A 26,862-nucleotide genomic window follows, 5' to 3' on the forward strand; every position below is an offset into this window, starting at 1 on the left:
ATAACTTCTGATAATTAGGTTAATTGGTGATAACATGTGGAGGGTCGCGTGTTTCTTTGTTTGTATGTTTGTTGTGATCACTTGTCTATTGATGTTCTTTGACGGGTCGATTACACGTGTTAACGGAAAACAAACAAAGTGATTGGTGTGGGTTATCGATCCTATTAGAATGTCTGATCTTGTCTGAGCAATTCATATTTATTTTGAGACGTCTATTTATTATCATTTATTTTTTTAGTTTACTTATTTACCAACAACAAACCTTAATTTGTGTTTCTCTCTCTCGTTTATTTAGATAGGCTTTGATATAATTATTTTGTAATAGAAATCTTTACTCAATGTAGAAATGCTACTGGAAATGTTAACTTAACTTAATCTGTTTATATAACATTCAGTCTATACTATACAAATAACAAAATTATATCTATAGGCTTTTATATTTAAAAATCTCTATCTTTATAATTAAACATTTCATTGCTGTAGATTTATTCTCCAATGTCAATGATAATTATTGTACGTACATAGTAATGGTTTTTTTTTATGTGAAATCGATAGGTCTTTTTTAACTTATAATGTTTTTGGATAATCGTCAGGCTGTTGTGGTATTTTGGCTTATTCTATTATTTTTCGAAATTCTTATCATTCAAAAGGGAATAGATTTCAAATGGATAACATTAGAGAGGTGTTGGGCATGTGATTAGTTTTACAGGCCCTTGGGGTACATGTACCATTATTAAAATTCGACTTTTCTTTGTGATTGTATCTTTTTTAAAATACTCTTCATAACTTATTTTGGTCACTTATCTTTGATGTATAATTGTAATACATCCTGTTTTGTGTTACCAGAGACATATAATGTATTATATGTCTCTGGTGTTACTTAAAGTTTATCTTTATTTGATTTTGTTCTTCAAACTCCTTTTCAGAAAAAGAATGAATTATAACAGTATACAATTGAGGAGGGGGTGGGGCAGGTGATTAGTGTTCACGACCCAGTAAGTGTACTTACTTATTTACTTATTTTGATTTACTCCTTTTTCCCATTTTTTTGTTAAAGATATTCCAGGACTTTTAATACACATGTATAGAAAGTCCCTGGATATTCCTAATACATATTATTGATTACAATTATAAATTTATGGTGTTCCCTTATTCACACAATACTGAAGAAATAAGCAGTTCATCATTCATGTTTCTCAATCATACGGTTTCATGTTTCTTTAACATTTAATATATATATATATATATATCGGTGAATTGTAAGATTTTAAATAAAAACCTCACACACAAAGAAAAGGAAAAAATAAAATAAGGGGTCCATGTCCCAAAGATGTCACTAAAGTATAGGAGTAAATGAAATCAAGCAAGATGGAGAAACAATACCATAGACTATGATAAATGCATGGCTAATATAATCAGAGACATATATACACATATGTGTATATATGTCTCTGATATAATCGAGTAAATAAAAATGTTGAAATATCTTTCCGGAAATTCTTCAAATATCTCCGACTTGGTACGTGGATTATTTTCTCACCGGAAGTAAATAAACCGCACATGGATGTGCTTCTCGTCAAATTATGAGTTACAAAGTTACATGATTTGATCTATGTTCAACCTCTTATAATATCGTTAGACTAAAATGTCAGACATTCAGTTAAATCTCATCCAAGGACCAGAAAGAAATCAAGAATCAAAGACAAAGCCCCGTGGAAATAGGGTATAAAATTTAACAAAACACCACAGGAGCACAGGCACTTGTTTATATCCATTGGTAGACCCACTATCAACGTATATTTACGTTGATAGTGGGTCTTCCAATGGATAGAAACAAGTGCCTGCAGGAGTTTGATATCCTATCAATAAGGGGGTAAAAATATAACAAAGTTGACTTGAAGAGAAGCTCAACTGTGATAGTCGACTTTGATATATTTTTACTCCCTTATTGATCATGTTGATAGGATTTCAAACTCCTGTGAAAACACTTATTCTATTCTATTCTATATTCTACCATATAGTGACTGCCTTCAACAAATTGAAGATTATGTCGCAGGAGGAAACTTACAACAAGACATAGATTGAAAAAATGTACCATTTTTTTTAAAATACGAAAAATTATAAATATCAAATGTTTTGTATAATAAAGTAAGATGTTGTAATTGAGTTAATATTGATGCTTTGAAATTGAAGAGTCTACTGAAGTGCAATTTACAATGTTATCCGGTAGTTTGTTCCAGTCGGTAATAGTTCTTGGAAAATATGATTCTTTTCTGTACTGTGTTTTGCAGGACGGAATTTGGAAGCTGTTCGAATTAAAATGTCTTGTTTGTCTTTTTTGTGGAATTAATTTATTATTCTAATGCAATTAGTTTGTAACGATAATTTTCATTGGACGTTGATAAATATTTTGAGGGGTTAGATTCCACGTTCTACCAGTCCGTAACTAAAAAAGCCACCATTTTGAATTCCGATTTTTTTTGGATATGTAATTTCTCAAAAAATTAACAAGATATTCTCATTTTGAGCCTCAAAATCTTCTTTTTGTCTATATTGAAACCATTATGAAGCGTACGAAAAGTAAAAATACGTTTAGAATTCATGTTTGACATCCAGATTAAACACATGACGTCACACTGTTAAGATGCTAAAAACAATGCGACAGTTTCGTGGACTTTTTCATTAATGCCATTTTTAAGCCAAAAAATAACATTTATTTTAAGATGCGGCATTAGAATGGAGATAACTGTATTGTATTTTAAGCTTGGCCTTCGTAAAACTTGATTTTACTGTCGCAAATATCCGTTTACCTATCTCCGCTCCGCGTCGCTAGGTAAACTCAATTTGCGACAGTAAAATCTACGTTTTACGAAGGCCAAGCTTAAAATACAATACAGCTATCTCCTAATTTTTAGGGAATTGCAACCTTTTCGTGTTCAATTTTGTAAAGCATTACCAATCTGGAGTCTTTTCTTCTATCAGAGAGACTGCGCCAACATGTTACCAACGCTTTAGGTGTTTCTGTATTTGTTGATAACAAAACATGCAGCCCTCCTTTGAACTTTTTCAATGCTATCTATGTCTTGTTGTAAGTATGGATTCCAAACAGAGCAAGCATACTCTACATGCTCTAGTGATGGTCTTACTAGGGACTTATATGCTTGCTCTTTAATGGATGTTGGACTTATGTTCAGGTTCCTCCTTAGAAAGCCTAGTGTGCTATTAGCTTTCTTGCATACAATGTATGTTGTTAATATGCACATCCCATTTAAGGTTGGAACTGATAGTGACCCCCAGATATTTTGCTGTTGTTACATGTTCTAATGAATGATTGTGTAAAATGTAATTAAATGTGATTGTTTTTTTTATTTCTGGTGACTGAAATTACATTACACTTATCTGGGTGGAATGCCATTTTCCAGGTAGTTTCCCACGATGCCAGTTTGTCAAAATCTTTTTGTAGTGTTAATGCATCAGAGTTTGATTTTATTGCCAAATAAACTGTTGTGTCGTCTGCAAATAAACGTACTGTAGATGTTAGACCAGTTGGAATGTCATTGATATAGTACAAGAAGAGACTTGGTCCAAGAACTGACCCCTGTGGAACCCCTGACATAACTGCAACATACTCGATTTTTCCCCCTCTAGAATTACTGCCTGTTTGAGATTGCTAAGAAAATTTTGTAACCAGTAATTTAATTCCCCCTGTATCCCGTAATGATGAAGCTTATTAGTTAGAAAAGAATGTGAAACTTTATCGAATGCTTTAGAAAAATACATGACCTTAATATCTGTTTGTTTATCATTTTCCATGTTTAGTGAGACACTTAGCTGCAGAACCGTTTCAAAGCTACAGTACATAATACCCATCTGCCAGCCAGGGTACTACTTTAGACAGTTTAGACCTTTAACTTGCAAGTGATTTCATTATCCCCGACAGTATTTCAGTGATTTGATCAATTCAATTATCAAGTATTTAAGTGATGTTTGGGTTTCCTTTGATCTTCAGATCTATGCTATTTCATTAGTTTCCATATTATATATTTAGAAAGATTTTTCTGTAATTTTTCAAAGTCAAAATCTATGTTTAATTATTAAAGATGTGATTCTCTGTATCTGTATGTTACACAGTGCAGGATCCGATTGCAGATATATGTGGACTGGAAAGAGAGCTGGTTGGTTAGTTCAGCTGTGAAACCCTCAACTGTCTTTTGACATGCAGATTCCTCATCCAGATGGTTCCACTCTACTATTGTTTTTGGAAAAAAAAGAGTTCTTTAGAAAATGTAGAATGTCTGTTTTGCAGTCTGACAAGTCAAATGCATATCATATATAATTATGAATTACATTTATATTACTTTATAATCTTTTTTTCAGGGCCAGAGGATTAGAGCTAGAAGACAAGAAAAATCCAGACTTCTAACTGAGTCAGTTAAACAATCACAGGGTGATTCTGAATATTCAAAGGTCACTGAATATAAAGAAAAAACTAATACCCAAAGTGATAAATTTCAAGGCACTAGAAAAAGAAAGCATGATGAATTATCTCCCTTCATCAAGGAAGGTGGAAAATCAACAGGACAAGTTATCTCCTCTTTGTTCAGGTTTAACCCAGAGATTCCTAAAGTTAAAAGGTTTGATAATTTACTTTTTGGTGAATAATTTGAATTTTAAATGCAGTTAAACATTTGTGATTGAAATTTGTGTTTCTAGAATGCTCTTCTGTATATATATGTTTAATCTAAATCATAAATTACTTTGGATTCTAAAAATATAAAACATACTTGAAGTTTTAATAGAAATGTTTTTCATCTTTATACATGTATATTTGAACATATATAAGTTTGTAAGGTATTAATAAAGAAGTAAACTGTAAAATAAATTATTTAAATATTTTTTAATAAAACAAATAAAATTGAGAAAGGAAATGGTGAATATGTCAAAGCGACAACCACCCGACCATAGAGCAGACAACAGCCGAAGGCAACCAATGGGTCTTCAATGTAGTGAGAATTCCCGCACCCGTAGGTGTCCTTCAGCTGGCCCCTAAAAATATGCATAATAGTACAGTGATAATGGACGTCATACTAAACTCTGAATTATACACAAGAAACTAAAATTTAAAATCATACAAGACTAACAAAGGCCAGAGGCTCCTGACTTGGGACAGGCGTTAAATTGCAGCGGGGTTAAACATGTTTATGAGATCTCAACCCTCCCCCTATACCTCTAGCCAAAACCTAGTTGATTGACAATTTATTGATGTATTTTGCTCATGAAAATACACTTGTACAACATACATGGTGATGTAGCATGGTTACCTTGAGACACGTTCCTCACATTCTTCAGTATTTTTGTTTAACTTTTCAGTTTGAAAGTGGACTTTGTTAAAGAAGATGTATTCTCATCAGAACATTTTAGAGATTTGCCTCTTCATCCATATATGGTAAGTAACTATACTTATTTTAACTTTGTTCTCATTTCTGAATGCCAGTAACTTCTATATCATTTTGTCTTTTGTGAAGAGTTGGGGCAATTATATGACATCTTATTTTATTTTAAAAGTTTGATTGAAATCATTTATAAATTTGCTGACCGAATCTGTAGCAGTCTCTTTTCCAACGTTCTTGTTGATAAATTTCAGAAATTATAAAGAAAGAAATATTTATACATGTACCATGTTTGTGCTATTAACACGATTAAAACTGTCCAACTCAAGATTGTTAACCAAATTGATCCCCACTGTTTACACTAGTCAGAATTGAATCCCACTGTTAACACTAGTCAGAATTGAAACCCACTGTTTACACTAGTCAGAATTGATCCCCACTGTTTACACTAGACAGAATTGAACCCCACTTTGAGGTGTCCTACACCTTTGAAAATTTATGAGTAGTTATTGGTGGGTGCTTTTCAGATCTGTCAGACAACTACTTTGTGTTATCTGATACTTTATATTTCTTGAGGGGTGGTATTCTAATTGCTTATCACAACAACATGTGCATTTGTGTGTGAGTATGGGAAAACACATACTTTATTAATTTCCTGTATTTTGTCATCCTTCAGTTTTTCTTTTTAAAAGGAACAGGTTACTCTACTCTCATCAGACTATTGCAGTGTATTTGTATATCTTTCCATGCAAAGGAGTCTAGTGTACATTTGTACATACCACACAGTAATGCATTGTTTGCAACAAACCCTTTTTTATGACCAACCTTGGGGTTTTATGTTTTTCTGTCTGTAAGTTCGTTTGTCCATCTGTGCTGCTTCAGGTTAAGGTTTTAGTTGAAGGTAGTTTTTTGACAAAGTTAAAGTCCAATCAAATTAAATCTTAGTACACATATGTTTCCTATGATATGATCTTTCTAATTTTAATGCAAAATCAGAGTTTTTACCCCAGTTTCACAGTCCACTGAACCTAAAAAATGATAGTGTGATTGGGGCATCCATGTACTACATGTATGGACACATTAATGTTTTTGATTTTGCAGGTATCAAATTTGGAGGAAAAAATTGGCCATAAGACAATGACTGCTGTTCAGAAACAAACAATACCGTATATTATGCAGGGTAGAGATGTTCTGGTCAAGTCTCAGACAGGCTCAGGTAAAAGGAGACAAAATGATAAAATTATTGAATAGATTGCTTATTGACAAATAATTTTAAAAATCATGGTCAGTATTATTGGGTCACGATCAGATCCATTTAAACAAACACAACAAAAGTACAATTTTACAATCTTTCAGTTTTGAGTTGTCCTATTCATCATTATTCATATAAAATATAAGCACAATTTAAAAACTCAGATCGGATGTGACATGAATATTGTTAAGAGAAGCCAAAGTTTTGGCATTTACTGTACTATATTTCACAGCAGAATTGATGTTGCAGCAGATTTCACAAAAGTTGTGCGGCTATAAATTGATAATCAAAGGAGCCTATGTTTTCCAGTTGCAGTCCAATTCTCTTGCCATTCATCCTGGTTGACATCCCTTACAAAACCAATCTATTATATGCAATGTTAATCTATTCCTGTCCTGAAAATGCAAGAAATATTTGCCACTGGACATTAAATAAGCAACTATCAATCAATTGCAAGGTTGAAAACTCTTTTCTTATCACAACCTTTTTGTATCAGTGTTTTACCCCCATTTTATTGCAAGTTGAAACGTTTATATATGTGAAAGACTTTCTATGTAAATTTATTCCTGTTTTACAATATTTTAGGAAAGACTTTGGCGTTTGCCATTCCTATTGTACAGGCTTTACAGAGTATTAGTCCAAAGATTCAAAGAGTACATGGACCATATGCTATAGTCATTGTTCCCACCAGAGAGGTAGGAACTTATTGAAATTTATTGAATGTGAAACAGAAAGATATAGCAATGGTTTCCCTCCTTCTCTTCATCTGTAAAACTTTGAATACTGTAAATTCAGAAATTATTGTGAGGTTTTTATTTTTAAATGCGACAGAGTTGTAATTGCAATAATTTAAACTCATAATTTTGAAATATTTTTATACATGAATTAAACAGTATTTTTCTCAAAATCGTAAAAATTTAAATCGCATTTTGTTTAAAATGACAAAATCGCAATAATGAATTCACACAACAATTTCTGAATTTACAGTACACAACTGGAGACTTTTTTTTCTCAAAATTAAGTATACCTGGTAGAGTATCTTGTCACCAGTATACCTAGTAGAGTATCTTGTCACCAGTATACCTGGTAGAGTATCTTGTCACCAGTATACCTAGTAGAGTATCTTGTCACCAGTATACCTAGTAGAGTATCTTGTCACCAGTATACCTAGTAGAGTATCTTGTCACCAGTATACCTGGTAGAGTATCTTGTCACCAGTATACCTAGTAGAGTATCTTGTCACCAGTATACCTGGTAGAGTATCTTGTCACCAGTATACCTAGTAGAGTATCTTGTCACCAGTATACCTAGTAGAGTATCTTGTCACCAGTATACCTGGTAGAGTATCTTGTCACCAGTATACCTAGTAGAGTATCTTGTCACCAGTATACCTGGTAGAGTATCTTGTCACCAGTATACCTAGTAGAGTATCTTGTCACCAGTATACCTAGTAGAGTATCTTGTCACCAGTATACCTAGTAGAGTATCTTGTCACCAGTATACCTAGAAGAGTATCTTGTCACCAGTATACCTAGTAGAGTATCTTGTCACCAGTATACCTAGTAGAGTATCTTGTCACCAGTATACCTAGTAGAGTATCTTGTCACCAGTATACCTAGTAGAGTATCTTGTCACCAGTATACCTAGTAGAGTATCTTGTCACCAGTATACCTAGTAGAGTATCTTGTCACCAGTATACCTAGTAGAGTATCTTGTCACCAGTATACCTAGAAGAGTATCTTGTCACCAGTATACCTAGTAGAGTATCTTGTCACCAGTATACCTAGTAGAGTATCTTGTCACCAGTATACCTAGTAGAGTATCTTGTCACCATGTTCAGTTGATTTGAAAATCCTTCACAGAGCTAATAGACTTTGACTATTTTAGTGAAAACATTTAAAAATCATGTTTTAATTGCTACCAACCTTTGGGTTCAGTTAATTCATTCCAGTTTGATAAACAAATATAATTTAGCATAAAGTATTTCTCAAATCTAATTGATTTTAGATTGAAAATAGTTACGGCCAGAAATCACCTTTAACAAAAGACACAAATCAATAATAAAAATTAACAATATTTATTATACAAAAGTTTACAAGTGGTATTACACAAATATTACTGTCAACTTAACTGTTAGAATATGAGTCCAATCTTTTATCTTTATCTGTATCCGGAAATCTTTCGGAATCCAATCTGAATATTACGTTCACTACTAAGGTCACAATCCAGTATGATGTTGTGTGTAGAATAAAAGTGTCAATCCAAATGCTGTGAATACTAATGTCTATCAATGTCTATGTCCATGTTTAATTATAATTATGAGAGTTTAACTTTAGTGTCTGTATATATATAGTTGTCACAGAAAACTCTAGAACATTCTATAAATGGAAAGTTCTAGAGAACTATAACGGAAGTTTCTGGTATAACGTAGAAGTTTAAATTACGCATCTTTTATAAGGATCATTCTAGAAAGTTCCAATCATTCTGTAATTGTTCCAGTGATTCCTAAACTGGATAGTTATAAGATTATTTGGTAAACAACTATCAGGCCATACAACACAAATTAGGCCAACATAAATAAACATAATAATTACAATATCATAACAAAAGAAAAATACTGAAATGTTCATCAATATTTTCTTTGGAAGTGGAATGAGTTAATATTTGGTCTGTAGCTTGATATCAATCATTTATGTTAAGCTGAAGCATGTACGAAACTTGTATATTGGCTGTTCAATTTACCACTTTCCTGTAGAGGAAAGTTTTAATCAATCAAGTCCAATTGAACATTGTTTTTTAGAAACATTCTCATCAGTAACGCTTAATTTTACATGTTACCTCAATCAATCATGTCTTTTACATATTAGTATTTTTTAAACCAAAACTTCAGTTATTGAATGAATTACATGCACTAAATTTTGATAAATGATTTACATTCTTTATTTTCAGCTGGCCACACAAAGTTTTAATACTTTTCAAAAATTGGTAAATGTGAGTATTTATTTTGTCTTACATATTAGCATAAAGGGATCAAACTTCTAACATTTACACAAAGTTCAAAACTGCAAAACCTGTCAAAAAGCCTCTTTTTAGACCTGGTCAATAATATTTAGATACATGTACTAGCATATTCAAAAAAATTATGGCTAAGGAAGATTTACAACCCATTTTATCCTATACTCAAATTATCAATGTCCATTTGAAAAATTGAAAATTGATATTTGTAATTTATCATTTAAAGAGAAAGGAGTAGGGACAATAAGCCTCTTATTTGGCCCAAAAATTACTGCAAATTTAAAAGTTATCAAACATAGTTTTAAATTACTGTACAGTATCTAAGGTACAAGGTATTCAGAAAAACAAAACAATTTTGGACATTGAACTAGTTACCATGGCAACACAATAAGTACATTGTTCATACACTTGTATCGAGGATTGGCTATTTTTAAAGTTGATTAACTATTCAAATTACCGGTACGTAAATTGTATATTATGAGCACTTTACACATGCAGTTGAATTATTTTTGAAAATATTACTAATACATGTATCAATGAAAACAATGGCAATTGTATCCCTCAGAGCAATCTGCTTTTTGATTTCACTTTTCCTTTTAACATAGTGATGACTTTTCTACTTACATGTACATAACTTACATTTTTGACTGGTAACTGGTATATTAACATTGACATTATCAAGAGCAAAATAACGTTCTTTAACACTTGTTATAAATTTATGCCTTCAATGAATACTCACGCAGTAGAATATCTCAAGAAATTTTTACGGGAAAGTATGAATGCCTCCTCAAATCAAATCTATTAGAAAAATCTTATTATTACAGACTGTGCACCATTCACTTGCAGTGCACTATTATCATAATAGTAGAATAGAATGATATACAAGGATCTGATAATACTCTGTTAAATTACCTCCTGTTTTGCCTTTTTTTTAAATTCTTGAACTTTCTACAAAACTCAAATGTTAAACACATAATAATAATTAAATAAACATAGAAAAGGCAGGTTCAAGGTAAAAATTTTCTGTTTCATGTGTTATAAAATTTTTAATTGTATTTCAGCCTTTCACCTGGGTAGTACCTGGTTGTCTTATGGGTGGAGAGAAGAGAAAAGCAGAAAAAGCAAGGTTACAATCAATTAGGCTTTTGTTTTGAAATTTGAAACTTTTGGGAAAAATATCTTTTCCTATAAATTAACTTATAATTTAAAATATGGCTAGGACTTTCAATTTTATTTTCATTTTTTTACAGTTTTTTTACTTCAAAGAAAATTTCTTCAAATTTTAATGTATATGAATATGGAAGAATATGCATCAAGAGTAATTTCAGAAATGAACTTAAGTCCTGAATGTCAGTATTATAAGACCAAATGAGGCACTACAGGTCACTGTAAAACTAAACCAGTACTATATACTGTGGATTCATTAATATTCGTTGGATACCAATTTTCGTGGATTTCGTGGGTACAGGGAAACAACGAATTTAAATGTTCAACGAAGTGCAAATTTTCTTAAGGAATGCATGTGAACTTCGTCAGAACCACGAATTTAAATATCCACGAATATGCAAGTTTTCCTCTATCCACGAAAATTGGTACCCATGAAAATAAATGAATCCACAGTAGTAAGTTATAAAATGCCCCTGGAGGATAAAATGTAAATTAAATCAAAGGAGAAAAATTACCTTACAACAATGAATAAAAAAAAACAATTATAAGAGAAAACAACCAGTGGAGTACAGTTTATTGTATTGGTACTGACACATAAATAACAAAACCTGATTGTGAATGCTGAATCCCCCTCTTAATGTGGGATAACACAACAAAAGAACGAACAAACTCTTATCACGATTACATGTAAACATTGAAGAGGAAAAGATTAACCTTTATATAAGCGTCTATATAAGTTGTTGTCCATTCGTTTTTGATGTGTTTTGTCATATGATTTTGCCATGTGATTAGGGACTTTCCGATTCGATTTTCCTCTAAGTTCAGTTTTTTGTGATTTTACTTTTTTTTTACACACAATTCGAGTATTATCACATAATTTGATCACTAGTAATAACACAAGTTTGCAATGGAACTGTCACTAATGTATAAAGCTTTTGTTAAGTAACTGTTTTCCTTTATTTCCAAGTTTTCCAATTTTTAAGTGAACAATTTTGTTGCATTTTAATATCAAAATCCTCCATCAATGTTTAACTTTATGTTACATATCATTTTGATTATTTTTAGTACAAATATCTTGTTTTCCAGAAGAAGAAAAATCACTGTTATTCTATTTGCAGATTACGTAAAGGTATAAACATTTTAGTGGCGACACCTGGAAGATTGTTGGACCATTTACAACACACTGATAGTTTATCTATGTCTAAAGTCAGATGGTTGGTTTTAGATGAGGCTGATAGGTAGGCTATTTAATGTGATGAGTTCTGTAAAATTTCTTGTGAAAACAGCCATAATCATTTGGTACAGGATATTTCAAATAAGAATAATGCAACTACCCATATTAGAAATATGAGTGCCTCCCATTCCCCTCAAAATAAGTTTTTGCCCTTAGTGATTCAGATTCTTTATTCCGTAACTAATATTACATAAGGGTTCTCCATTACAAATCATATGATAATATACAAAACAACATTTCAAAGTTTCACATGTAATATTTATGTATTTCTCTAATTCTTCGTCAATTTATCTCCTTCTGCATCCATTTCATAAAAAAAATTAATCAATGTGCCGTTCATTTGATCTCAGTACTTCATTGGTTAAAATCCAAATATGACGTCGAATTTTCTTGCTTCTCTCTGAAATTCCTATTGTGACGGCATGAAAAAAGGTGACCATGCCTGATGACGTCACATAGAAAGAACACATCTTTTTGCAGATCATTCGAAAAGAAGGAATAAGTTTGCCTGCATAATGTTAGAAAATCATTAGAGAAACAGATTCCACCACCAAATTTCGTGTATTACGATATTTATCCACTCTTGACAGTTAAATTTTAAATATTTAAAACGCTTGGGCAAGCCTCTCGTTTTAAATTTGAAAATTTAACTGTCTTAAGTGGATAAATATCGTATTACACTCGATGCAGTGGTATTTTTACATTGATACCAGTGGATTATCGGAATTTATTCTATCGAGATAGTTAAATTATCAATTTTAAAGTCCAAGCCATCTTGGCGAGGACTTTAAAATTTATAATCTAACTATCCAGATTGGATAAATCTGATAATCCACGAGTCACTATGTAAGGATCTGTTTCTCTAATGATTAAACAATATATTTTTTTTTTTTTGATCGAAAATCCCCTTCATGTGCCTTTCACATTGCATGAAGTTGTCGATTTCATTAACACCTGTAAGCCTTTTTTGATTCTTCCAGTTACCGTAGATACTCGCTTATAAGTCGGAAGTTTGGGAGTAAAATTCAGAACCCAGAGAGGGGTACCAACTTATAAGCGAGATCTAGAGACCAGAGGAAAAATCCAAGCTCGAGAAAAGTGGTCAGGAGTGAATTTCCTGGTCCAAACTACGTTGGTGATTACCAAACCTACATAAATCCCTAAATTGAAAGTTTTTGGCGAAAATAAATGACTACAATACTGTCTTTGTGTTTTATTTGTTCTCTGTTAACCTTTTTCTGACAATTTGTGTTGAATTGCCGACTGTTTCCGGTTTGTGTATTGATTTTCATGGTCAAATGGTTTGTGCATAAACCCAAAAGAAAGAGCCAAGAACCAAAAATGTAAACGAGATTACAATGTACCAACTATGTAAAAGGATGTATTCAGTTGTGTTATTGTGTCATTGTTGTGATATAATGATATCAATTCAATACTTATAAATCATACAATAATAAAAAATAATTTTGATAGTCATTCCTAAGATCAAAATATTATTCATTAAAATGTCTCAGGTAAACACAAAGATTACAAAATTAATAGGCCAGCCAATATAATCCATTGATAACCCCTAATTAAGAGACAAAGAGTTGTATTCACTAAAGGTGTGAAAAATATCAGTGATAGGTGAACAGATGACACTAATGAGTTGGGAGTTATTTTAATATAAAGTTGATTAGCTTCACTTAATTTTTTTTAATCCTTTAATCATCACAATATAAAAAGAATTATGAAGTCTACATGCTTCTTTAACACTGAGTTATTTGTGCTGGGAAAAATATTGATTGACTTTAAAAAGATGTAGGTTCATATTGGTTTATGTTCGCTTTTCTCAAACAATAGGTTGTTAGTCATACCCTACAAAATCATTGATGCATTACGTAAACAACACATGGCCAATCTGTAATCAAACAGTGAACAAAACAACAGGAATAAATACATCTTTATTATTAAAAGCTATATAAATTATCAAAATCAACATCAACTAAATTCAAATCAAACAAACATTCATGCAGAAAATGAATAGTATTCCTGTATTTGCATTGGTTTTACCGGCGTTCAGTAACTGTCAGCTGCAAAAAAAATGTCCCAATTTCGTCCGACTTATACGAGGGTCAAGACTGAATCCTCAGAATTTGGAGCTGAAAAGGGCATTCAACTTATAGTCGGATCGACTTATAAGCGAGTATCTACGGTAGCTAAAAAGGTCATGACCCTTAAAATCATTCAATGATCTTTTGAGATCACCAGCAAACACACGTTGATTAAATTTTTTTATACAATGGGTTCGGAAAGGGATAAATTTCCATAGAATTAGAGAAATAATAATATAATTGTAACCATATTTTCAAGAATTGTTTCTTATTTCTCACGCATCTTTAATAAATTTGAATAAATAATTACATTCAGTAATATTTTGTGGATTTAAAAGTTTTGAAACTGAAAAATAGTCATTACACAATTCTTTTAAATCTAAACCATAAGATTGGATTTTTTTTTTGCCTTATATCTTTATATTTATCACAAGATATGAAAGAATGTTTTTGAGTCTCTACATTAGTGTAGAAGAGATTTGATGCCATGCCATCACAGAAATATATTTTGGGAAGTCTAGACATTGAATTATACGTTGTAGAACAAAATATACTGTGAATTCATTTTTATTCGTTTATACCAATTTTCGTGGATTTCGTGGCAACAGGTGAACCATGAAATTAAATGTTCAACAAACACCGAATTTTCTATAGGCTTGTATGCAGATTTTGGCAAAACCACGAATTGAATATCAACGAACATGTAAATTTTTCTCAATCCATGAAAATTGGTACCCACGATAATAAATGATCAACAGTATATTAATTTTTTTAATTTTTAAAACTGCTGGACAGGTTTAAATTATTATGAAAATGGAGGAGGATTTGTGATAGTTATTTCAAAACAAAGAATTTTGTGGTGATTCAAACAAAGATGGTCATCACCATGGATAAGGTTTAATACTTGACCATATTGTACAAATATTTGTTTGATCTTCCATCTGTTTTGAAACCAGTTCTACTAATGAGTTTTATGGAGATCGATGAAATGTGTGTCTGGCGTACCAAATTGGTTAACAATGTTGACTATGTTTTCTCTAGATAACAATCTGCTTTATCGCACTCTGAGCTATGAGTTATTCATATAGTGAAACAGATTAGAATTGCAAATGGTGCCCTCCATGGCTTGTGTTTCACAATGACATGTATCAGAAGTTTAATTCTTTACACTAGACCGAGATATAAGCAATGCACACTTTCTAAGGGACACCAGGGCATCTTAGGTTTCACATTTATGATATTAAAAGAATTTATCAGCAATGAATAATATCCGTCTTACTAATGACAAATAGTTTTAAAAACTTACATGTACCATCTTACTTTCAGATTGTTAGAATTGGGCTATGAGAAAGGTGTTGCAGATATAATTAATTACTTAAATGAGGCTACAACACAGAGACAAACAATTATGTTATCTGCTACATTAACTGGAGGTAAGGTCTTAAAATAAAAAAGTTGGAATTAAACCTATGTCATAGATAAGAAGTTGAAATCTACACTGTTTCATAGAAAAGACCTATTCTTTAGTTTTCTATTTTGTGTCGTGTGTACTATTGTTTGTCTTTTTCATGTTTAGCCATGGCGTTGTCAGTTTATTTTCGATTTATGAGTTTGACTGTCCCTCTTTTACACTGTGTAATAAAAAAAAAAGAAGTTTAGAATTACACTGTCTTGAAAAAAACAACAAAGTTTATTAGTACATGTTGTCACAGAAAAGAAGTTGAAGTTTATATTGTGTCATACAAAAAAAAACAGTTCAAGATTACCTTTTTTGTTTAAAAGGAAGTTTATATTTACACTTTGTCATTAAAAAAACACATTGTAAAAATAAGAAAAGAAAATAGCTTTAGCACAGATTTAAATACTTGTTTCACAGAAAGTGATATAAAGTTGAAGCAAAAAGCATGTAGACATTAATCTAATGATTTTAGTATTTTTTTGTTCATAATGACTAGGTGTGGAAAGACTTGCCGGTATAACATTAGATGATCCAGTCCATGTAGATATTTCACAGTCAGATTTGCCAAAACAGTCCCCAGGCACAGGGTCAAAGGAGAACACAGAATCAAAGGACAGCACTGAGTCCAAGTTTACTCTACCGCAAAATCTGAAACAGCATTTTGTAATAACACCACCTAAATTAAGACTTGTAACCCTGGCAGCATTTATTACGTGGCATTGTAAGGTAAGAAATTTTTAAAAACTTATTTGCAGGTTTTTATTTTTTTTCTGTTCAAATGGAGGCTTTTAATTCTGTTTTCTGTGTCAGGAGAGTGTCATACTCTATGCACATGTAAAATATGAATGCAACATTTGCTTGAGGGGCATGTAGCTGATAAGACCTAAATGGGAAGTTTGCTTTAGCAATACTTTCCTTAGGCGTTGGCCTTTAACTTCCAGTGACAGACTATTGCAAATTTCTGCTCCAAGATAATATAGTAATAGTGTTTGAATACTGATTTAAGGAAGATGCTTTTGAAATTTTTAGTCCTTTGAAAAGATTACAGCTGGAATAAAAAAGAAATGAATGTTCACCAATTTAACTTCATTTTGATAATGAGTATCACAAAACTTTGCAGGTGTTCCATTCGCTGAAGAGAAATTCAAAAGAAATCTTCTTGAGACATTGTTTCATTCATGAATATTTCATGAATGAACTGTACATTTTCCCGCGTAATTATTACAATGTACAATATTTACAAATGTTTATTATTCATCGATCTGAAGGTTTTGATGCCAAAAACATTTTAAAACTTTACATACAAGCTATTTCACATTACAATGTGGATTTAAGCACTTCACTTGTCCAGCATGCTCTGTCATTTTAAGCAAACTGACAGCTGAAAACACGACTTTTGTCGAAAATCGAGAGAAAGCGATCCAACATTTTGTCTGTGGCGTTAACAAATATTCACTCTTTGGTCTAAGTTTTTGAAATTTTAATAACTTTCTGAAACTATCCTGGATTTCTACGAAACTTGGACAGAAGCTTGTTTATGATCAAATGATATGTAGTATCCAAAAGTAAATTTTGTAAAAAAAATCCATTTTTTCAGTATTTTCTTATAAATGGACTTAGTTTTGTTGCCACATCATTACATCACTCTGTGGATAAAGTTTTTAAAATTTAATAACTTTCTTAAACTACCCTGGATTTGTAAGAAACTTGAACAGAAGCTTGATTATGATGAAAAGCAACAATATGGCCTTTACCATATGGTCGTCTATAAAAGGCCCTGACATGTCTATTCTTAGCTACTTTTAAATCATGAGCCTTTACCAAGTTTTCTAGGAAGTTGGTAGTCATTTTTATGGAGTTGAATTTTGATTATCTTCCATTTAAAAAAGTTGTTAACTACACTTGTATTAACATATGAAAAATTTAAATTTCTTTTCTGATTTATTTGATTTTTGTTTCAGATAAAAAGCAATAAATGTAAAATGATTGTTTTCATGTCAACACAAGATCTTGTAGAGTTCCATTATGACTTGTTCCAACATTTCTTTGGTGTGTCGGATGACCCTGATGACGAGATGGATGGAAATTCCATTAATATACTCTTCTTTAAACTTCACGGAGATATGCAACAAAAAGTAAGTGCTTGAAAATGGTATAACTCTTGGTCATCATAGATTTGATAAGGTTTGTAGATATAGGAAGATGTGGTATGAGTGCCAATGAGACAACTCTCCGCCCAAATAACAATTTATAAAAACGTAAACCATTATAGGTCAATATACAGCCTTCAACACAGAGCCTTGGCTCACACCGAACAACAAGCTATAAAGGGCCCCAAAATAACTAGTGTAAAATCATTCAAATGGGAAAAACCAACGGTTTTATATTTTGTAAACTTGTGTTTGTTTAGAATAGAGTTGAGAAACACAAACATGTCTATTCCCGCAACATTATTTGCCGATCTCAATTCAGGAGCCTGTAATTCCCTTGATTTTCTTGATTGATAGCTCTCTGTCTCTATGGTTTTCGTCTATCCTGCTATATAACCTTTCAGGAGTGAAAAATGGCAATCCAACATTTCCAAAAATTTAATAGAAGCTTCTTTTAACATTATTCAGTTATGTAAATATAAGACGATGTTGTATGAGTGCCAATGAGAAAACTCTCCATCCAAGTCATAAATTATAAAAGTAAACCATTATAGGTGAAAGTACAGTCTTCAACACGGAACCTTGTATAACTTTATATGATATGCAAGCAGGGGTATTGTCTGTGTCCCATTGACACATTCCCCATTTATTTTACATGTTTCAATATGTAATGTTTGTATGTTTCAATATCTATAATTTATATGTTTTAATATTAATTAATTTATGAGTTTCAATATCTATTGTTTGTATGTTTCAGGACAGAACAAAAGCTTTTCAGGATTTTTCTCAGACAGATACTGGTGTTTTGTTTTGTACTGTGAGTAAAGATAGCTATATGTATCATTGTATGTCAATAAAGTGATGGACTCTTATTTATTTAACTTATTTATTTTCATTTAATCGAGATTTAATTCATCCATGAATTTTACTTCAAGTCATAAAACTGCTCCAAATAAAAATATAAACGAAAAATGGTGAAATCAACCAGTTAAAAAAAACATTAGTGCAGCCTAAATATCCTTATATACAGACTATTTGCCCCAAGCTGGAAAAGCTGATAAGGTGTTACAACTGATGAAAACATGGACCAATGGTTGACTAAATTTCAATGAGTTAAATACAATATGTTGGGTGACAGTGTAGATCCCAGCCTCATATAATCAATGGACTGCTCATTTCAGTATGAGTAGAAATATAACTTATTTCAGACTTCCATGTTATAATATAGTCGTAATCATTTAAAATCTAATTTTCTATTTCAGGATGTGGCCGCTAGAGGTTTAGATTTACCCTCTATACAATGGATAGTACAGTATACAACACCAGGTGGAGCCACTGATTATATTCATAGAGTGGGTAGAACAGCTAGAGCTGGAAAACAAGGGCAGTCACTCTTGTTTCTCATGCCGACTGAATCAGAATATATACCAATTCTCAATAAAGACAATATAAGGTTAGTAATTGATTAATCACAACTGAGTTGTGATGTACATTTCAATGTTTGATTGATTGACGGATATATATTGTCGATCAGAAAATATAACATGCATATTCAGGACTATAATATGTTAAATAGATGAACATTGCTTTGAACCTGCCAGATTTTGTATCTGCTTGTTCAAAAAGTTACAAAAGACCACATAGACTACCCAAATGCATAATTCTTCAAGTGCTGATCTGTCTTTTTTATCTCATTCTGAAATGCTTCATACTTTTTCTAGAAGCAGTAAATCTTTACTTAAGATCGGGCAAGGGATAAACACCATAGTTAATGAAACAGAATTCTCTCATGAAGGCTCCCATTTGAAATTTTAAAAGAGCAATTTTGTTCACAATTAAAAAAAAAATAATCAAATTCACCATGGGGAAATGATACACCTTATCGGTAATCTGGCAGACCCGACCGCTTAAACTTTTGTCGGCATTCAACAATCACTTTTCCTTTGTGGTGTCAGATGTTTGGTTTTATGATGTCAAAATTTTACAGGGACCTGTGTAATATCCAGTAATGGCACACAAATAGCAATAAGGTGTATTCTTAAAGTATGAAGAAGCAAATGAACATCATGAAAATGAAAATAAGACCAATTTATAGGTTTTGTTGGACTTTGAGAGCCATCTTGCACATGAAAACCCTGATGGGAATTTTGAATGTTGTCAGGTATGGTACTAGCATCATTTACTCAAATCTTTCACAAAAACTAATTGAATCAACTGAAGGAGACACTTAAAATGTCAAAAACCTTTCATCAGATGTTCTAGATTTTAGTTCAAAATTAGCCACCACTCATTTATACATTTGGCAAGTCTATCTAGTGATCTATTGAAAAATTATGGTCAATCCAGGACTAACTTAATAATAATCTAATGTCAGTTGGTCTACCATAAGTATAATACTATGTAATACTGTGATATTATATATATAATTGGTACTTCAAATGTTTTCTTTATGTTGTATTTGCATAAATTGTCATGTTTAATGTGTTTATATCTTGGAATACGCATTGTATCATATGTGCTTTGTCCAATAAAATATTTGATTTGATTTGATTTGAACTAGTCTCAAAGAAGATTTTTGAATTCAAGTGGAGTTATCTCTCTTTCAGTATTCAAGAACGTATTACAAACGTTTTATTAAGAACACATGAATTGCTTCCCTTGCAAAAATATGAAAATCAGTTTTTTTACAGCATTTCTGCAAGTATCATGTAAATCACAAATCTGTATATACATTTGGTATGATAAGTCAAAATTTATACAAATTTATCATTCCCTAGTGATAATTGCATTAATTGATATAAAATTTGTTGATATCTTTCAAAAATAATACCAAAATTGTGAAATATCAAAATAGTGTAAGGACAGTTATGAAATTGTCCATAATTTAACCGTCTTTATCTGGGGTTGCGAGCTTACTCAGTGATCGTTTAGTGAGAGTAAGACTGCTATCACCAATAGTATAAACATGACCGCACCGCTTGGATGTATTTCTGGGTCTGGGTGCAATTTATGGAACCTTCCAGTAAGGAAGAATGACACATGTAACAAATAATGCAATGACAAAGATATACGGGGCATTAAGTTTACACTTGCCTGTCTGTACATCCTAAACATGGTTTCTGTTTAGTTTGCCTCAACCACATGTTATGAAACTTGTACACAATTCTTATTACCACAAAGCACAGATCAAGTTTGAATTTGAGTGGTGTTACTTTTAATCGTTTTAGATGTCTCCCATCTCAATGATGTCTAGTTACATTAGAATATAAGTTAACCAAAATTAATATGTTTTCTTAAAGATAGTATTTTTACATTTTTATTGTAGTTTAAATGAAATGGAGATGAAAGAAGTTTTAAAGAACCTAAAAAGTACAGTTTTACAGATGAGTCTTGACCATAGTACAAAAGTAAGATTGATAAAAGATTTGATAAATTGATTTTAGTTTGATAGTTTAATTTAGGCTGTCAAATATGATTGGTTTAAGAAGATAACTTTCTTTTGATTTTTTGTCTGACTGACCCATACCTCAAACCCATATTTAGATTTACTGTAAATTCTGAAATTATTGTGAGGTTTTTATTAATGTGAAAAATGCAACAGAGTTGTAAATGCAATAACTTAAACTCACATTTTGAAATATTTATATGAATTAAAAAGGATCTTTTTTGAAAATCAAAGAAATGAAATTGCATTTAGGTCTAAAAGGAAAAAATCACAATAACAAATGCACGCAATAATTTCTGAATTTACACATGTTACAGTGGTACCTGTAAAAATTTAAATATATTTATTGGATGATGTTTCATGTTTTTCAAGTTCAATGAATTATTCAAAATAACTGATGGATTCTCCTTACAGATACTGTTATGAGTGTCAGTTTATGATCTCCAAAGAACTGGCATATCAGAAACAAATTAACTGAATTACTAATTAGGACCTCACAAAGTTTTTGTTGGATTTAAGACAATCCTGTTACACTTACAAAGTACTTATTATTAATGAATTTTTGACACATTTATAAAGATTTTATAATTTATTTAACCTTGTTAATAAACAATATCCCAATGCATTAACCAACAACCAACAATCCCAATGCATTAATCGTTCACTTTTCATTTATGTTTGACAGTAATTCCAATATATACTGGGCTTACTACAATGTTGATTATTTATTGTAGAGATCTATACCACACACAGTAGAGGAGACCGCAACATATTTACAGATGTGTTTTGAAAATTATATTTTACAAAATAAATCCTGTGGGGAATCGGCAAAGAAAGGTATGGTTATTTAAATAAAACATGTTATCGCTATTTTGTGCATTTTTCCTTTGATCTTTTTTTGTGATAATTTTCATATCATGCTTCTCGCTTGAGATGGAAAAATTATCGCTAGAAACTAAGGAGGCCATGTGGCGTTGCTAACGAAATTGACATGAAATTGACAACGTCGTCATAGGTAAAATAGCGATAAACAGATTATCATTGGTCATCTCAACTGGATTGCTTTTTTCACTTTCGCTGTACCAGCTCAAGCGAGAAAATCAATCTCGTTGAGATGATCAACGATAATCTATAATTATATTGAAGTACTGTCTAACAATTTTATTTTTGCTTAATTAGCGGTACCAATTGTACTGAAATTGTCTAAATTTTTTTCAGCATTTCAATCATTTGTGAGAGCATACAGCACATATCCATCTAGTCTGAAACACATATTTCACATAAAGAACATTCATCTGGGACATCTTGCTAAAAGTTTTGCCTTACGAGAAGCACCAACTTCAATTACTGTCAGTCACCACGGTGACCAGATAAAGAAATGGAAAGAAAAAAAGTAAGTTGAAAATATGGAAAAAAGGTAATAAAGATATTAACCCCAATTAGATCAAACGAGGACCTAACAAAATGAAACCTTAAAACTATATTATGAGAGAGAGGCTAAAGACACCAAAGAGACATTCGAAGTTGAAAACAAAACTTACAACACCATGACAACATGGCAAAAACATTCCTGCCAACTGTCACTATTTGCGGGGGATTTCCCGCATGGAGGCTACCAAATGGAAATTTTGAAAGAGCAGTTTTGTCCACAATTTAAAACAAAACAATTAATTTTAAATGGCTGTAGCCTAGTAAAAGGATAAAGAAGCCAAAAAATCACACTAAAATATATTTGAAAGCCCCCTTGAAGTTTTTGAAGGACTATATGAGCCATCTTTCATGTAAAACCCCCATGGGCATTTTCATAAGTTGGCAGGTATGCAAAAAATAAAAGAGAACATAAGTCAAACAACAGTATACAAAACACAACATAGAAAACTAAAGATTGAGCAACACAAAACACAACATAGAAAACTAAAGACTGAGCAGCACAAAACACAACATAGAAAACTAAAGTCTGAGCAACACAAAACATAACATAGAAAACTAAAGACTGAGCAACACAAAACACAACATAGAAAACTAAAGACTGAGCAGCACAAAACACAACATAGAAAACTAAAGACTGAGCAACACAAAACACAACATAGAAAACTAAAGACTGAGCAGCACAAAACCAAACCAAAAAACCTTGTTTGATTGCATTAATTTATATTCAGAAGGTTAAACAGATTCTGGTTCATATGTAGCACCTGTTGTGTTGCTCATGTAACTTTGAATAGTATACCATATTATGTCCCAGATTATAAGGAAGCAAAACAAAATGAATGCTAGCAGCTATAAATGTTATACAGATAAACTTTGCATTCACAGAATCCAAATTTGTCTAGAAAAAACACCTTAATTATTTGGGAGGGTGATTACCTTGTAAATCAATTTAACCTGCTGTCACCATTAGGTAAAGATTTTATACATACTCTTGACTTGATATAGATTGCCATAATTAGCTGTAACAGTTTTATGCCTTGTTATAAGTGTTAGAATGTGCATAACATTTTTAATTTTTTTTTAAATTTTAGGAAGCAGAAAGAGTTGAGTAGACGTGAAACTTCAGGAAAATTATCTGAATTCAGCAGTGGACTCTCATCAGGAAATATTCATAAACAGAAAAATTTGAAAAAAGTAAAAAAGACAAAATTAAAAAGACAGTAATACACATTTTTATTTTCTCTTTACAAGTCCTTATTCAATTCTTTTGCCTATCAAATACCGGTAGCTACATATGATACATGTACCAAAAACACCTACTAAATTGTACCAGTATATCTTCTTGCAAGAAAAGAAAAATTGTCATTTGATGGTGTGCTCTTCCTGTCATTTGTGGCATAATGTTGACTTCCTGATGTCTACTCTTGTCAACTTTAGTTGTTAGGTTGCAGTCTGCTTGGTCATGTTAATCCTTAATTTCAACTCCTGAAACAATAGTTGCAACTCTTTCCATCAAGTTAATCAGACTGACTCTTCTGTATGTCCAGTACTTGCCCTTTGGCCACCATCTTCGCTAGCCAAGGGTTACGATCCACTACCGCTCTCATCACCCTTGACGGATTGAGCAAACAGTTGTGATAACAATGTTGCGCCATCTGTTGGAAGATAAAAATCACGCCCATTCTGAATACATCATTATTGACCAATGGTAGCACTTGAACTCTTCAAATTGGAGGTAAAAACACGGTAGCGTCTAGATTCTACACACTTGGTAAAGCCAGAAATGAAAATATACGTCAACATTCATGCATTTGTGCATGAAACATACACAGGAACTTCTATTGGTTGATTAAAAACATTCAAGTTGTCACTAAATAGTCGTATGTTTAGGGATGTTAAGACTTGTTGCACCATAAACACTTGGTTTACCGTTATTGTTTACAAACACTTTCTACATTTACAGGTGATCATGTTATAGGCACTTTTTGATTGGATGCAGCGAGTTTTGACTGCAACCAATAAAAATCCTTACCTTGTGTCTCCGAAATTATATCTCAATCCGCCAAGGGTGAAGAGAGCGGGAGTGGATCGTAACCCTTGGCTAGCGAAGATGTTTGGCCACATATTTTGAATCAAAACCACATTTTGGGGGCTAAGATTGTATGAATGCATTCAACACTTTTATGTAACTGGCTCAATAGCTATATCTTCCAATATAAAAATAAGAAAATGTGGTATGATTGCCAAAGACACAACACACCAACAGAAACCAAAGTTAATATCTGTAGGTCAATATACAGCTTTCAACAATGAGCAAAACACATACTAGTATGGTATAGTATTTGGGTTGGTTTTTTTTTACAAATTACTGTTGATTCAACAAATCGTGTTGCTCAGCACTTATTACACAAGTATTGTATTTCAACTGATTTTACAGTGTGTTCTTATTTTACTTGTATGTTGTGTTGTCACACCACTGTCCTAGGTTAAATATGGTGAGAATTAACACCACCACATTCTGTATGTGCCTATCCCATATCATGTGCCTGTAAAAAGTAAAATCACAAAAATACTGAACTCTGAGAAAATTCCGTGTTTGACGTTGGTTGCTATGTGCTTTATTTGTTTCCTGTTGTGCTGTAAATCAGAGACTTGGTCTTGTCATTTAAATTGTTAAACATTTTGTCATATCATAATCAGGGCATGTTATAAGCAACAATAAAGTACATTGTATGAGCTTTTTGCTCATTGTTGAAGGCTGTACCAAGACCTATAGTTGCTTTCATACATTTAATTTGAAATTATTTGATTTGATTTACATTTGCATCATATGTGACCTAGGCTATAGTTGTTAATGTTTGTGTCATTTTGGTCTCTTGTGGACAGTTGTCTCATTGGCAATCATACCACATCTTCTTTTTTATATTTGAGGTTAATAGTCTCATTGACAAGCATACCACATTTGCAGGCTATACAGGTTGAACATTGTCAATGATTGTTTAGCAACAATCCCCATGTTAATGTATACATGTATATCTTTTATATAAATATAAAATTTAACAGTCTCAAGTGGAGAAATAATGTATCCAATTCTATGCAGAAGTATTATCTATATACATGACATATATGTGTATATAAAATGTATCATTTGTAACTTTCCACAATGCAACTGCCTTGGTTGCCTCATAAATAAAACCTTGAAAACCTTTTACTACATTTCAAGCTGGTACATATATTTTAACATGGCGGTATACAACTGTAACAAGACAAAATAATTTATATTTTTATTTGCAAATGTTGTTTTAAATCATGTAAATAAATGATTGGTACTTACTAATACAAATAAATGAACACTTTACTTCTGTACATGTTTTTATAATTTTTAATACATGATGATGAATAGATTTTAAAAACCTTACATTTTGACTTCATGCATGTATATAACCATGATAACTTTGAGAATCTCATAACAAATTCAAACATAAATTCGTCTGTAATCTTCAATATGAATATTACACACTGGGCATTTCACATTGGTCCTTGATCTGAACAAATTTTCAACACAAAGTCTACAAAAGTGTAAATGTCCACATGGGAACACTGCAAAGTTTCGTACATTTTCTATGCATATAATACAAAGTTGTTGATTTTCATCTAAGTTTATAGTCTCAGGATTATCTTCAGCATGTGTTGGTTCATTTTGATTGGTCCTAATTACTGGTAAATGATGTTGTCTGTTTAATTGTCGAACTTCAATGAGTCTATTTTCCATGTTTTCATTTTCCTGATCATTTTGATCTTCTTCATTTCTATTATGACCATGCCTCTGTCTGTTCTGAACATTTCTAGGAACTGTCCTTTGAAGAAAAATATTGACAACACACAACAAAAAAGTGCACATAATCATAATCCAGCTCAAAAGTGTTAAAAATGGGTTTCCTCGCATGTAAATTCCTCTCCATATCTCTGAATACATCCATTTAAAAAAAGAACACAGAATGTAAATTGGTTTGCTCAAATATGGCATGCAAATAGAAATCAGTGTCACCAGAAAGGAAAATATATGAATTGCTAAGTAAACACATATTTCACATATGTGGAACATAAAATGAATCCATGATAAAAAGAATTTGATGACCTGTTTAAAAATTGGAACCAGTGCAATGCCAGCTGGAATAAGCTGATAACACCAGAAAATCAGTTCATGTATCTCTAGTGTAAAAAATAAA

General features: G+C 31.8%; 1 protein-coding gene and 1 non-coding gene across 2 annotated transcripts; both read left to right on the forward strand.

Moving 5' to 3' along the window:
- Nucleotides 1–1,551: 1,551 nt before the first annotated feature.
- LOC134708183 (probable ATP-dependent RNA helicase DDX31) lies at nucleotides 1,552–23,863 on the forward strand. The gene is made up of 17 exons (XM_063568517.1): nucleotides 1,552–1,723; nucleotides 4,378–4,634; nucleotides 5,371–5,446; nucleotides 6,492–6,606; nucleotides 7,228–7,337; nucleotides 9,592–9,633; nucleotides 10,719–10,783; nucleotides 11,943–12,062; nucleotides 15,478–15,584; nucleotides 16,107–16,336; nucleotides 17,572–17,745; nucleotides 18,518–18,577; nucleotides 19,023–19,213; nucleotides 21,086–21,167; nucleotides 21,940–22,042; nucleotides 22,424–22,598; nucleotides 23,725–23,863. The coding sequence occupies exons 1-17, from the start codon at nucleotides 1,646–1,648 to the stop codon at nucleotides 23,855–23,857; spliced, it is 2,118 nt and encodes a 705-aa protein (XP_063424587.1). The 5' UTR covers nucleotides 1,552–1,645; the 3' UTR covers nucleotides 23,858–23,863.
- Nucleotides 20,648–20,777, forward strand: LOC134708694 (U4atac minor spliceosomal RNA). Its single transcript, XR_010105890.1, has one exon. It is a non-coding gene; the product is annotated as a U4atac minor spliceosomal RNA (small nuclear RNA).
- Nucleotides 23,864–26,862: the final 2,999 nt, after the last annotated feature.

This window comes from Mytilus trossulus, chromosome 2 (genome assembly GCF_036588685.1).
Source record: "Mytilus trossulus isolate FHL-02 chromosome 2, PNRI_Mtr1.1.1.hap1, whole genome shotgun sequence".
In the NCBI taxonomy this organism is placed as follows: Eukaryota; Metazoa; Mollusca; class Bivalvia; order Mytilida; family Mytilidae; genus Mytilus; species Mytilus trossulus.

Bases quoted from the DNA above. Each gene is read 5' to 3' on its own strand.
- LOC134708183 (XM_063568517.1), top strand. From the start codon at position 1,646: ATGTCAGACATTCAGTTAAATCTCATCCAAGGACCAGAAAGAAATCAA. The intron at 6,607-7,227 runs GTAAAAGGAGAC...ACAATATTTTAG, and splicing joins CAAGTCTCAGACAGGCTCAG to GAAAGACTTTGGCGTTTGCC. The intron at 21,168-21,939 runs GTAAGATTGATA...TATTTATTGTAG, and splicing joins GTCTTGACCATAGTACAAAA to AGATCTATACCACACACAGT.